Source organism: Alosa sapidissima, chromosome 10, assembly GCF_018492685.1.
Source record: "Alosa sapidissima isolate fAloSap1 chromosome 10, fAloSap1.pri, whole genome shotgun sequence".
Lineage (NCBI taxonomy): Eukaryota > Metazoa > Chordata > Actinopteri > Clupeiformes > Clupeidae > Alosa > Alosa sapidissima.
This window is the reverse complement of record NC_055966.1, coordinates 8,079,275-8,094,146: the sequence shown is the minus strand read 5'-3', so window position 1 is coordinate 8,094,146 and position 14,872 is coordinate 8,079,275. Positions and strand designations below refer to the sequence as shown.

The 14,872-nt window shown below is 41.1% G+C and overlaps 1 protein-coding gene across 1 annotated transcript; it reads right to left on the bottom strand.

Annotated features, from left to right (window-relative positions):
* Positions 1 to 289: 289 nt before the first annotated feature.
* On the bottom strand, positions 290 to 14,157 carry rhbg (Rh family B glycoprotein). The gene is made up of 10 exons (XM_042106031.1): positions 13,757 to 14,157; positions 7,112 to 7,298; positions 6,601 to 6,751; positions 6,163 to 6,310; positions 5,098 to 5,264; positions 2,829 to 2,966; positions 2,341 to 2,474; positions 1,957 to 2,078; positions 1,798 to 1,871; positions 290 to 1,081 (listed from the first exon to the last, which is right to left on the bottom strand). Exons 1-10 carry the CDS (start codon positions 13,935 to 13,937, stop codon positions 1,007 to 1,009), a joined length of 1,377 nt encoding a protein of 458 aa, XP_041961965.1. The 5' UTR covers positions 13,938 to 14,157; the 3' UTR covers positions 290 to 1,006.
* Between the last annotated feature and the right edge of the window lie 715 nt (positions 14,158 to 14,872).

Below are 14,872 nucleotides of genomic sequence, written 5' to 3'. Positions count from 1 at the left end.
ACATGATAGGCTTAATATAACCATGCCAATGGGCTTATCTGCACATCTTTATAAAACACTTTAATACGTAGCCCTAATGACCTATTAAAAATATACAATACAGTCCTAAGAAAATACAAATACCACTTCCCAGTTTCTTCATGTGACCTCACTTTTATGGTCCACCTGCCTTCAAGAACACATAAGGCAATGGCTTCATAGGCTACACATTGACTTTGGGGAGAAAGAAAGTAATATGTCACTCTTTGAAATACCATTTGAAAAACATATAAAAAATCATCTTTAAATGCACTCTGGTCGTTTATTGTTCTCACAATGGTGGATGTTTGTGTTAAATTACATTTGGCTGATCCCTGAAGCTTGAACTGCTTAGAACATCGTTGAACAGCTCCCCTTACAAAAAAGTATCCAGAAGCGACATCTAGTGGACATTAGAAGTACCTAATACTGGCTGTTAGGTTGTCACCTTTGAACACACCAGTGGTGTTGTAACAGATAAACTGGCAAACAGGCCACACATATAATTCATGCCCACCTGAGATGTTATAAAAAAGATATGTAATAAATCCATGTTAATAATTCAAAAAGATTCATATTAATTTCCTAAAAACTGGGAACATATACACATAGGAACTACAGGTTCTTTTTTCAAATACTAAGGCAGTGAGTGATTCAAAAAGGCAGTGGGTCCAGTCATGCATGAGCATCACAGAATGTTGTGTCTGTCTGCCTCTCCCCTATTGCGCCCCCTTGTGGCTTGCGGTGATCATGCCAGTGAAATGAACCCTTTGCAGCCACCCAAACCGCTCGTCTTTGGCACATCAAAATGCACCTTGTTTTTCACTCTCTCTCTCCCCTCTATCTCTCATTCTCTCTGGGAGTGTGTGTGTGTGTGTGTGTGTGTGTGTGTGTGTGTGTGTGTGTGCATGCGTGTGTATCTCTGTATCTGTTTCTCTGTCTCTGTGTTTATTTGCCGGGGCTGCCCTCTCAGCTCAGTTAGCTGAGTTTAACCGTTGAGCTTCTCCCCCTCCTCAGTCCTGATTGTGGTCAGTTCTCCTTGGCCCTCCTCCTCCCCAGGGACCTGACACACAGACATCAACACAAGATCAACATGGATCGATGCACGTATTTTTACTTTTCTGACTTTTATACTATATTTTTTAAGTGTATTTTAATGGTAGAATGTACCATGTCAATACGTATACTTTTTCCATTTGACACATAAGACGACTCATAGAAATATAAAAAAAATCTAAAACCAGTTCATCTATGTCAATGACTGAAGTTCCAAGATTAGTTTATGACAAGTATGCCACCTTGTGGCGAGATTGTGCAAATTCAACATTTTCCACTCCACAAACTGAGTGAATATTAGATCAAACCAGATGTATTATATAGAACTGAGAGAGGGAGAGGGAGGATATTCTGGCCCCATTGATTTCAATAACCAATGTTAGTCTAGCTAATTCAGCCAAAAGTATACTCAGTGGACTTCTGATCTTCAAAAATGGCTTCTAAAACGTAATTAGGTGCCACTTTACCAATGGTCACAAATAATGTCGTCTATGTGGATCGGCTAACCCACATTGACAGCTCACCCACCAATCCACATAGGCAACAAGCGTTGGTGTCAACCAATGATTGTTTGTAAAAATGTGGGTGGAAGTAAGAACTTGAGGTGCACCGTTTTAAAAATGGTGGATGCTAACTGGCTGAAGCTAACTCTCCAAATCTTGATCCCCCTGAGTAAAACACAGCATCTCAAAGGCCTATGTTTCCCCATTGTAGTGTCCTTACCTCCCAGTAGAGTGCATCCTCATAACAGGCAGTGTCAGGGGGAGCTCCATAGATGGGCAGCTTCAGAATGAACCCTGCAACAAAGAAGGCACCAATACATTCAGTCTATTTCAAACTTACATAGTTCCTAGGATAAGGAGAAGAGAGAGATTGGTTTACCTGTGATCAGGCCTCCAAGAAGCGCTATGCCCAGAGTCACAGCCAGAGAGATAGCCTGACGTACTCCCTGTGTGGAGGCATCAAGTTCGCCGCTAGCGATCAATGGAAACACATCTGCCAACCTGAGGAGTAGATCCATCACATCATCAGGGTATGCAATGAGTTTGGACCGGACAAGATGTTTTTGTTACTCCTGGCTTAAAGTAGAAAATTACAACATTTGATATCTCTTTTTTTGTATTTCCTGTCTCATCTTGTTGATGAAACTGCCATTGGTGACATTAGGTGGTATGAGGTTGTGTTGGTGTTTAAATTCCAATTCATTCTTTGGTTGATTAATTGATTTATTGATTGATTAATTGATTGATTGATTGGCGGTCTTACCCATCCCCATAGACATCTTTGGAGGCCACAGAGGCGGTGACGGCCCCAACGATGGCCCCCAGCACCCCCGGCATGCCGTGCAGGTTGTGGACGCCACATGTGTCCTGGATCCTCAGCTTCTCCTCCATAATGGGCTGGTGTGGGGCAAAATACAGTTGGGGGTCTAATCAAACTGAAGTTCTAGCAGTGGCAATCGCGCTTTACCTCTTCACTACCAGCTCTGTGTGAATTTGTGTGTGTGTGTGTGTGTGTGTGTGTGTGTGTTTGTTTGTGTGTGTGTGTGCACGCGCACGTGCATGGTGCATGTGTGCGTGCATGTGTATGTGTGTTATATGTGTTGCTAGTGAAAAAAAATGATATACAGAACTGCATCATAATCTATAAATAAGAATACTTATACACTGTTTCACTTGGAACCAAACACTAAGGAAGAAGAATGCTGATGCCTTATATATTTATTTCACATAATAAGAATTGTGTGCCCATACCGAAAGGAACCTGTAGCCCAGGACAGAGATGGTTCCAGCCAGGAATCCCACGATCATGGAGCCGAAAGGAGTCAGCATCATCTCTCCAGCTGTTCCCACGGCAACACCTCCAGCAAGAGCAGCATTCTGAATGTGCACCTGAGAGCATGACGAGACAACCGCACACAAGTTATGAAACCAACGCAGATGGAGAGACTGCATCCCCTATCACAAGATAAAGTCCATGTAATGCATGTGCTGTGATGCAATCTGAAGTGTATGCTAAGACATCTCATCAGGTGACTAAAATGTGAACACATGGCATCTGGAAACTGTAAAAAATGTTTTTTTTTTCTTTCTAACTTATCATTCAATCACGTTGCATTAGCTACTTTTACTCTACTACAAGGCTCTCTCCTCGTGCAGATTGGAAGATTGATTGCATTGTTCGTTGGTATGTGGTCCAACTCCCCCAACTTCTTCGCTGCATGATGCTCACATGCTGCTGGGTCTCTATCTACACAGTAATATGAAGTGTTTGCAATTCTGGAATGTCAGGCACCAGAGACATGAAATCCAACCTTTTTCTGGTCATGTGGGTATCAGTTTAAGCTCTACACCCTCTACTCAAGGACTAAGTTCGGAATGGCACCCAGGCTACTCAAGATCTACACTACATAAAGGAATGCTTGACTTGAATTGACTATTATCCACTTTTACAAAATATTTACAGTACTGTATATGTAATCTTGCTTATTTCTAGAAAATCAACATCAGTTTAATGAAGGTGTATGGCTTTTTGCCCAGTCCATGTAAAAACTAGGGGTTTTTCATTCGCTAGCCTTTCGTTCACTGCACTGTTTCTGCATTTAGCTCGTAGGGGACCAGTGCAGTGCACAGTTGCAGCCCTCACACCAGGCCAAAGCACAGCCAGAGCACTTCCTGCCACACCAGGCCAAAGCACAGCCAGAGCACTTCCTGCCACAGCGGACACAAACAAAGTCCTGAGAGGCAGCTGGTCTGGAAAGTGACATATACTTCTGCAACATCCCATTCCAATGGGGTGTTGAGATCCCAGTGGGAAGTTGAAGACTGCCAGGGAGAGCTCTCAGAGCGATGAGGTCGTAAAGACTACATAACCAGCCATACACATCAGGGGGTCCCTACTACGCTCACATCTCTCTCCTCACCTAAGGTGGAAGTCTAGACAGGTGTGGTGGAACAACGTCACCACCTGACTATCGGTCTCAAGGTTTGATTCCTGAGCTTACAATTGTTACCATTGTGTCACTTTGGATAAAAGTGTGTGTTAAATACCAGTCAACTTTAACTTCAAATGACAACTGATAATTTTGTAACACTGTAACATTTTACTCAACTTTCCATCTACATACATATCTCAATGAAAATGATTTTGATTGCTAAGTCTCCATGCGTCATGGCTGTATTACCTGTGCACAATGGTATATGTGCTCAACCAATGCAAAGATTATGCAGTACATAAGCCATGATAGGCCTGTGTGTGATCTCTTTTTTACTGCACACTGTTACCTAAAGGATATACTTGCTGCCTTTTAACAAATCTGTTATGCAATAGTGTGTTTCTGGTATACTGTGTTCTCTGTTGACTCTTATCTGTTCTATCTGGTGGGTTTGTTAAACCCATGACTTCTACACTTAATGCAGGAACCTGCCCAACAACTCAAAAAGTTGTAGTCATCTGAATGGACGTGTGAATGCAAACATTCCTCAACTTCCTAACTGCTGACAGTCACATGCAGTTGGATCACTATCTAAACTAGAATGAATGGATGCGCTCATTGCACACTTGATAAACTTGGCTTGACTTGATCAACGCTTGAAATCAAGTCTTGTGAACAACCCACACACAGCACATACACTGTAAAAACAAAAGATCACCCTCAAGATAAACCAGTCAAGTCATCGCGTTGCTTTGTCTGAGTTATGCTAACGTGTGTAGCACAGTTTATCAAGTAGTAATGTGAAGCCACATGTTTTAGGTAATTGTATTCAATCAAATCAACAAGATGACTTGACAAGGTTACGTGTGGTAAACCAGGGGCATCGAACTGGGGGTAAACGTGGGACTGATTACCAGGGCCCCAAGGGGAAGAGGGCCCTTGAAAAGTCTGGAATATATGCATGGTGGGGGGGGGGGGGGGGGCATGGGCCCATCAGGACTGCCTACGCATAGGGCCCAGGATCTTGTGCTACGCCCCTGTGATAAACATCTATTATAGTGCAACAGTGACCTCCACCCTCCCCTCACCATGTCCAGCTTGCCCTCGTGGCAGACCAGGGCGGACATGCCGTAGGTGGCCAGTGTGCAGGATGCCAGGGAGTAGTAGGTGTTCATGGCCGTCCTGTGCTGGTCATCTCCGTGGGCAGTGATGGCCGAGTTGAAGCTGGGCCAGAACATCCACAGGTAGATGGTGCCTGCGCACACACACACACAGATGAGATGCAAGCTACATTTACATACAGTATTTACATTTATTCATTTAGCAAGCGCTTGTATCCAAAGCAACTGACAAAATGAGGAATAACATTCAAGCCACATTGCAAAGGAGACGTTCAGTTGGGAAACATGCCTCTCTAACAGCTGGACATGATTCCCACAACACAGAAATGAAAAGCATTTGGCAAGTCAGTTTAGTTCTTTACTTGTTTCAGTGTAACACAGAAAAGTGAGTCTCTCTCACATACAGTGTGTTGATGTGATTTATTTTGTTGATCTCATGTTTCCCCAATAATGCGTTCCAAAAGTCCAACTTATTAAAGCTCAGAGCAGGTATATGACTCATCACTGGCAGAGGCACATAAGGATGATTAGAGAATGACTAACTCTCTCAGCACATGTTGTCACATTCAGGCGTCAATAACTGGAAGCCTCATTTATCAAAATGACTGATGACTTAATATGACAGTTAGGTTTCTGAGAAAGTCAGAAATGAGAGAGTTCATTACATAATTCCATCGGTATGCTCAGCTCTAGAACATATGATTTATATTTCTCCTTAAACCACAATATTACAGTAAGGTTGTTGGGAGATTTGGGGTTTGTTTCTGTGGTCTGGTACATTCTAACAAAGTTTAGCATTAGTACTAATTTACTTTCTTTCTGCAGGGTTCCTTCAATATAACAGTCATGCTTAAACTGGTATGACAGCTTACATTTGGTGAAACCAAACCATTTTTTTCCCCCAAGTAAATTCTCCAGTTATTGGCATGATTTGTAGGCACCCCCAGGGTGATGCAATCTGTTGGCTTACAGGTGATGCAATCTCCATCAATCCACTGAGTTTCATAAGACATGAAAAATGAGGTTGCTTACCAATCATAGCGAAAAGGTCTGAATGGTAGACAGAGCCGTTTTTGTGCTTGCTCTTGTCCAGGTTCGGGCGGTAAAGCACGCGAGCCACGACCAGGCCAAAGTAAGCACCGAATGTGTGGATGGTCATGGATCCACCGGCATCTTTGGCCTGCAAGGAGACTCGGTCATTCATTCATTCATCTTTTACAAGATGTATAAGACAGTATGACACAAATACATCCTTTTAAAATGTTTGCAATGATTTCTGGTAATTGTTAAATACACGTAAGGACAAATACATGAACACTAATACATATTCTGAGCAGTCTTTCCTAAATTGTTTCATGTTCCTAGCACATACATACTGTTTCTGGTGCGTTGGTGTGTTTGTGAGAGTGTGGATGTGTGGGTGTGAGTGTGGATGTAAGTGTGAATGGGTGTGAGGATATGAACACTCACTCCAAGAGGGCCAAGCAGAATGAACTCGTTTATAGCGAACAGAGTGACTTCAATGACGGCCATCACCAGCAGCTGGACAGGGCTGGTCTTGCCGAGCACCGCTCCAAAAGAGATGAGCACCGACCCCGTACAGAAGTCAGCGTTGATCATGCTGCCAATGAGGTGTAGCAACATGAGCAGGTAAAGCAGGCAAATATAAAGCAACCAAAAGGCACCAAGTAATAGCAGCTGTGGTGAAAAAGTTGTATGTCATAGGGAGTATGGGCTACAGTACGTTTTCATACTGTAGTGAAGGTATATGCAAAGTGTATTAAATAAACGGTGTGTGTGTATGTGTGTGTGTGTGTGAGAGAGAGAAAGAGAACGAGAGAGAGAATGAGAGAGAGAGTAATAGAGATCATTGGTGCGTGTCTGTTTGTGTTACCATGTGTATGTGTGTGTTGGTGTGTATGTATGTAAGTATGTGTGTTTGTGTGCATGTGTGTGTATGCGTGTGTGTGTGTGTGCGCACCTCTCCACTCCGATGTGGATCTTGCCGTGGTGCATGCCGTGGAAGAAGCCCTGCATGAGGGTGGCCCACTGGAGGGCCAGCGCGGCGATCAGGAAGTTGAAGCCCACGCTGCTGAAGCCATAGCGCTTCAGGAAGGTCATGAGGAAGCCGAAGCCCACAAAGATCATCACGTGCACGTCCTGGAAGCCTGTTTGATAACACACACACACACGCACGCACACGCACACACACACACAGGGAGGGCAGTCAGAGAGAGGCCACATCAGACATACCAATCTTTTTGCTGTGCCAGAGATACATGAAAATAATTCAAAACATCGTAGGCATCGAAATCAACATTTTCATTTCATTCTATATGGTCACCATGTTTTGAACATGGGGGCTATTTTCATGAAAATAACAGCATGCATGGATTCATTGAACTCGAAGCTGCTTTGGTAGTCAGAAAGTGATGCATCTTGTACGTCCAATGCAAACACATTTTAATATGTATGTGCCAATGTGTGTACTTAATGGAATATGTGCAAACCACTTAAGCACTTGTGACAACAGCTCATTCGAGAGCTTTGCGCAAACATGCATGTTTGCTTAGACATGGACAAGGGTTTATTTCTCTGCAAACATTTAAAAGATTGGGAAAGTGCTGCAACTTATCAGCTGGATGCATTATTATTACAATAAGCAAAACACATTCTGTTCCCTGTTATATTTTAAATATTATGTTGTTTTTGTATTTGTGTGTCGCTTTGGGCAAAGGCGTCTGCAGAATCCCATAACCATAACATTTCACAGAAATCAGACATGGTTTGTGAGGTCAAATAAGGTTGCTAATTTGCACCTTGCTTTTCTTGTTAGACATCTGTGAACAGCACCGTTCTTAGGCAGCCTAGGACAATCTCTTTCTGTGTGGTTGCCATGCGACTAGCATTCGGCACAAGGGGCAATTGAAGCTGCCAAAGTCCCTGAGGGTGAGCTGGCCCAGATAGCTTGTGGCATCAAGCACCATAAACTCACACAAAAACAAAAACACACACACACTCACATCTACACCCAAACACCCCCCCCCCCCCCCACACACACACACACACAGGCTGTCAGTGTCATGGCAACTTGATTCATGGCTTCATAAATATCAGGTTTTGTATCACAAATATGTTTTTGGTGCCTTATCAAGCAGCATATTACACTCACACATATATACAGTATTATCTGATACCATATTTCAACCTAGGACAGACGATATTTGGTAATCAGTGCTTTAGCAAGCCACAGGTCAAAGACCAACAAGAATATCATCTCTATAGCATTGCATAACATCTTTCCGGGCTATACATCCGGACATTGTTATGATCAGGGAGAACAATTGTGCTTCTGTTAACTTTTAGTCAAATTGCCAAGGCGAGTGATTTCACCTGTCAACCATTGATCTGTCTTCTGACCTTATTAAATCTACTGCTGCTCATCTAATGAAAACAGGCAATGTTAAAGATTAATAGATTTTGTGTTACCTGAGCAGTAATATCTTTGTATGGCCCTAACTTGCTTTCTGTTTTCTTTGTTGACAAAAGTGAGACTAAGTGGGTATGGCTAGTCTAGCAGTCTTGTGTGTGTTAAAAAGTCACTACAAAGATTCCTACGGGTTTGGTTTGCTGTACTTCAGTAAAAAAAAAAAAAAAAACACCACCATGACATTTTCTCTCCCTCTCTATCTGTCTCTTCATCTCTCTTTCTGTTGTGCACATTCCTAACCCCTATTCTCACATTTCTAAGTGTGAGACTGAGTGAGACAGCTTCCCCTCAAGGCTCTCTTAGCCCAGCTGCTTGGCCCCATAGACCCCCCTCTGGGTAAGCGTGGGTGTGTGTGTGTGTGCATGTGTGTACGTCTGTGTATGTGAGTGTGTGAGTCTGTGTATGTGAGTGTGTACGTCTGTGTGTGTGTATGTATACGTGTGTGTGTGTGTGTGCATGTAAGTGTATGCGTCTGTATATGTAGTGTGTGTGTGTGTGTGAGACTGTGACTGTGAGTGTGTGTGTGTATGTGCATGTACTGACAGGTGAAGATTCACACACAGGTGAACTCCCAGCAGCTCATCCTCAGTGCTCAGGCTGCCTCACTCTAGCCCCTCCCATGCACGCATGGTTAGAGTGGAACAGGTTTAAAGTGGAACTCACAGTAAGGTGATAGACAGCCAGGGCTACTGAAGATACTAGTGTTTGTGGTGAGAATGAACTGACCACTGCAAGTTTGTGGTCCTGTGTAAAGAATGCTGAAATGAAGTCAAGCATCCCAACACCAGAGACCACAGAGGGACACTTCAATAGCCTCTATCTCAATATTCCAAATAAATTGCATATTTAAATGTGTTCGATTCTTGAACAGGGCCAGCTGCCGTGAAGCCAAATGTTTATCCATGTGGGGGGTTTCATGAATAAACCATAAAAGTGTGCATGCTACCCCATTCAAAAGAAAAGTTAGAAGGAGGAAAACTGCTCGATATCCTTAAATGAGCCATACAAGCACCTGACGCTGCATGTTTACTTGGCAGCAATGGGGACTTGCAAACATGCATGCAAGACTAAGCAAAGACAAAAACATTTCTGTCTCATTAAGAAAAATTACTGTGTGGACAAAGTTTGACCACATAATATGGCAGCGCTGCAGAAAAGAACAGTCAGCAAAGGCCTACGGTCTGCTGATATTCTAATATGACTGGTTTTAAACCAACAGCACTTCTTACTTAATGAACAAATACAGTACTGTTCCCTTGAAAAAAAATGTTTTTGTGAATTTTAAACAACTTTCATGAAAAGCATCTCTCTCTGACTTCTTAACTGTCTATCTCAATAAGTTTATGCAAAATGTGTATGCAATCACGGCATTGTTAGTGTTACACCTGCATAATAATAGTGTTACACCTGCTAATACCATGCAATGTTATTCTTATTGTCATTCAGTAAAGTTATGTCTCACAGTTATCCACCATAAAACTGTGAACAGGGACATTGCAAAAACATGCCCTGCTGTGAAGAGTTTGTGTTTCCTGAATGCAAAGACCACTTAATACCATGCAAGAAGTGTACAGCATTAAAGCACAGCCCACCAGTGAGTTCTTAACTACCAAAGCTCAGCCACCGCAGCCAACACCCAGCAAACACCAGGAGAAGCATCCAGGTGAATCTTGCCAATGCCCAAATCTTTATCTGTACCCCCCTTTGCCTCCAATCAGGTATAAGTAAGTAAGTATAAGTATATATACTCTTTTGATCCCGTGAGGGAAATTTGGTCTCTGCATTTATCCCAATCCGTAAATTAGTGAAACACTTATCACACAGTGAGTACACAGTGAGGTGAAGCACACACTAATCCCGGTGCAGTGAGCTGCCTGCATCAACATTGGCGCTCGGGGAGCAGTGAGGGGTTAGGTGCCTTGCTCAAGGGCACTTCAGCCGTGCCTACTGGTTGGGGTTTCGAACCGGCAACCCTCCAGTTACAAGTCCGAAGCGCTAACCAGTCACTGTAAAAAATGAAACATTGGATTAACTTAATAAAATGAGTGTAACCATTCACAATAAAGATTTTACATTGATCTAAGGTTCAGAAACTATTCAGTTTAAACTAATTTTCTGCATTTTCTTAATTTGGTGTAAATCAATATTTTAAATTGGCTTAAATATATGCAAATAAATGCATGCATTTCATGCAAACTCTTTTCAGAATTTGGTATACACTAAACATTTAAATTGGCTTGAATGGAAAGAAAGTTTTTTTACTGACTTGATCTTAATTAAGTTTTCTTCAATATGAAATATGTATTTATTGCAAGTAATATAAAAGGCTCTGTAATTGGCATAATCTAACCATTTAAAATTATCTCAATATTTTTTTCCTAAAAAGTCAGTGAGACCAAACGTTCTTTTAAATATTTATTAAATGTATGAAAAGCACTGTTAAGATTACAGACATTAACTTTTTTGGCAGAACAATAAATACATTGTTTTATCAATACAAATTCATTCAACAGTAAATTCTGTCTTACAATACAATACAAACACATAACATACAAATACATACAACAGTAAATTCTGTTGTAAGACATATATATATATATATATATATATACACACACACACAAATATATACATATATACAAAAGATTAAAGCCACAGCATCAATTGCAATGGCACCACATCCAGTGAACAAACAACTACTGAATTTCTATTACAAAAGATATAGTGGAGACTGAACTTCTCCCATCCTGTGTGTGTGTTCTGCAAAATAAGAATGTCAAAGATCTAAAAACAAGTGGTCTGCTTCCCTCACGGTAATACTGATTGTGGATTAACAAATATACATATATAAAAGATTAAAGCCACAGCATCAATTGCAATAGCACCACATCCAGTGAACAAACAACTACTGAATTTCTATTACAAAAGATATTGTGGATTATCCCGTGTATGTGTTCTACAAAGCTAACATATTCAATAGAGGCTGTCATTGACTGTGCAGCAGAGTACAGAGGCGACATACTTTGGGGGTCATCTTTCTGGGGTCAAGTTCCATTAAGACTTTCTGGAAAAATTCAAAAGTGAATTTCAATTCTTTTGGATACTGAAGGTTTAGCACATATGCCAGTCCAAATAACATTGACACAGCAGTTGCTGTTGAGGGCAAGTTATTGAGGACCTCTGTGCCCTTAATGAGAACCCTGGTGTCCGTGTCCCTGATGAAGACGGCCATTCCATCCAGCTCCAGTCCATCACCTGGCATATCCTGGCAACACAAAACATATTAAGGAATGCTGACCAGACTCAGTTGAGTGTGTGAGAGACACCCCTGCTTATTCTGTATTTCCTGAACTGAGTGACTGTGCAACCCCTGTTGAGTGAGCATAAATAAGTACACCACTGCTTGTTTTGCATTACATAAGCTGCATGTGTAGAACCGGTTATGCGCCTGTGTTTATATGACATCCCTGCAGGGAGGGAGAGAGAGAGAGAGAGAGAAAGAGAGAGAGAGAGAGAGAGAGAAACACTAAGAAGGCTCGATACAACATGAAACTTTGATCAAAGTATCATCAGTGTCTCTACACATGAACTTGAGCATTGAGAACATTGTTTGTGTACAAAGAGTTTACTAAATAGGAAGGTTCTGAACAACTCACTTGTCATCTTTTTATCACAGAAGTAACATTACGCTTGACTTGTCTTATACAAGGAAGAGACACAATGGCAAAAAGAACTTACAAGTGTTAGCGAAGATTGGACACAAACAAAACTACCAGCCAGGAACTCGAGCAACCCAAACTACTAGGCACCAGGAAATATGCAAACCAAGCAGCAGCTTCCCTAAAATTCAAACATAAAAACAGTTTCAGTTTTTCAGTTTCAGAGTCTAAATGCATTTCCTCTTTCACAAATTCAACATTTAACATACAACAAAATCCGCTTCATATTGGCATTGAACTCCCCGAGCGGAGCCAGTAGTAAAGAGTTAGCTTAAACTCCGTAAACACGTCACTCGCATATTGAGGTGATTAATTTAATTGTCGGCGGAGAAATGCAATATACTGCGAACTTTGGTCATGAAAACTTTTTTTTTATACTTGTGGTGTGGGTGCTTGCGTTTCTTTACGAATCCGCCGTGTTAGTGTGTATAAAATTAATATTAAGTGACACACACACAGGGCGATAATACAGGACGGGCGATTTATAAGATCTCGTTCAGATAGCAATCTTGGCCATAATATTATTAACAGCATTACAACTTAATACTCTACAAACAGTACTGATACACATTTAGGTGTCAACATCAAAACTTACATTTTATAAATTATGCACATGAGGCACAAAGTCTCATTCTCACTCCACTGCCGCATCTAACTTCAATGCCTGTGAGAACATTCTGGCGGTCTTTCTAACAGTATCCAACCTTAAGTGAACGTTAACGTTAGCATGTTCATAGCTGCTAGCTATTATTTGTTAGCTGTCAAATGGCGCCAGGTTAACGCTATACCGCTAAAGCCTAAATTGACGTTATAAAAACTTCAAATCTGCGTGTCTGTTCATTTAAATGATATGACCTTGATGCTATACAAATATTTAAATGCTAGGTCGTGCTATCCTGCAAATGCTATACGTTAACGGTCACTGCCATTAGGTAACCTGGCTATCAGTAAAACGGTGCCAAGAAAGTCACCTTTTAAAAACGTAACTAGTCACCTTAAAATTATAGTATAAGTACTGAAATAAAGGGCAAGGATAACGGAGACTTGTCATTTTGGTTAATTCCTCTCTTACCTGACAAAGTGTCCTCTTGTTCTGCCGAACACAACCATCCACTCAAGTGGTGTCTTCCTTGGTGTCTTCTTCCAGAAGTTTTTCTCGAGTTTTCATGTTTGCGCGAATCGTGCTTGATCGATAAAAGTCATTTGTTCGAATGTATAATTTGAATTTTATTGTTATGTTATACTTTTATATTGTATCAATTTAAAAAAATAGATTGAAGGACACACACAATTTACAAAATGTATTTTTACTTAACAATCTAATTACTTTTAGGCTATTGGGATGGAAAAAAGTATATCAAATGAAAAACAGCAATGTTTTACTTTTTAGTCCAGGGCTGCCCCAAAGGTAACTTACTGGGGTATCTAAAGTAGAATTCATTCTCAATGTCGGTTGTGCCATTGCTCTGCAGCTGGTGAAATTTCTTGGCGTCAGTTCCATCGTCGTATTCCACCAATACGCCAAAGATGATGATGAGGATGATCTGCATGATGAAGCAGGCCACGGGCAGCTTGATCTTCATACTGGTTTCTGCCATGATGCCGGTCTTTTCTTTCTCTCTTTCACACTCTTAATCTGTTTCTTTAGCTCTTTCTGTCTTCCCCAACTCTCTCTCTCTCTCTCTCTTTATCTTTCTTTCTCAGCCCAGGACTTGGCTAGAGGACCCAGTTTGTTGGGCTAGAAGAGGAAGACAAACTCTTCACAGCTTGTGTGAGAGTATGTGAGGAGTCCAGCTGACACACAAGTTTTTAATTGTTGTTGGATTTTTTTCCTCCGCAGTCTTTCACAATCACTCACGCCCACTTGCTAACCACAGCTCCTCCTCTTTTACCTTATTGGGTTTAAGGTGGATTCGAAATGATTATCAGTCAAAGTGGATAGGCTACAGTTGCAGAACTGTAATATGTAGAGGGAGAGCAGCTTCACAGAAGAGAACTTCTGACGGCAAATTTGAGGAAAAGTTGGTAAACCACCCTTCTTACCTAATTGGAGGGTGCTGATTTTGAATATTTTGTTTACCAAGCTCAATTCTGAGTTCTAAGCCGCATAATCAGCATTTTAACATAAAATAGCGATTATTTTTGCTTATTTTTCCCTAAATTGGGTTGATTTCAAAAGTAATCACTAAAACCAAATAAAAGTGTTCTCTAAATACATGTTTGAGCATTATAGAAGCCATACTATAGTTTATTAACATATTTAATCGGAACATGAATACAGTTAACATGTAATAAACTCGGAAATTCTAATCAAAACACAACCATTTTTTTTATTGCTAACATAGTGAGTCACTCGTGATGTTTAATGCATTTCATCACAATAACAAATTGCACAGATAACCTTCAACTATCCTACAGTACATATGAACTTAGATAGCGGGAATAAGCCTAATGCAAAACTGCATCTACCATCAGCAACACCGACAAGTAAAAAACATTTTACTTCTAGTAACACTGGATTTGGTATGTGTGC

Coding starts and splice junctions, on each gene's coding strand:
- rhbg (XM_042106031.1), bottom strand. CDS start 13,937: ATGGCAGAAACCAGTATGAAGATCAAGCTGCCCGTGGCCTGCTTCATC. Junction 6,311..6,600: donor TTCTGCTTGGCCCTCTTGGA/GTGAGTGTTCAT, acceptor GTCTCCTTGCAG/GCCAAAGATGCCGGTGGATC. Junction 1,872..1,956: donor TCTTGGAGGCCTGATCACAG/GTAAACCAATCT, acceptor TCTTTGTTGCAG/GGTTCATTCTGAAGCTGCCC.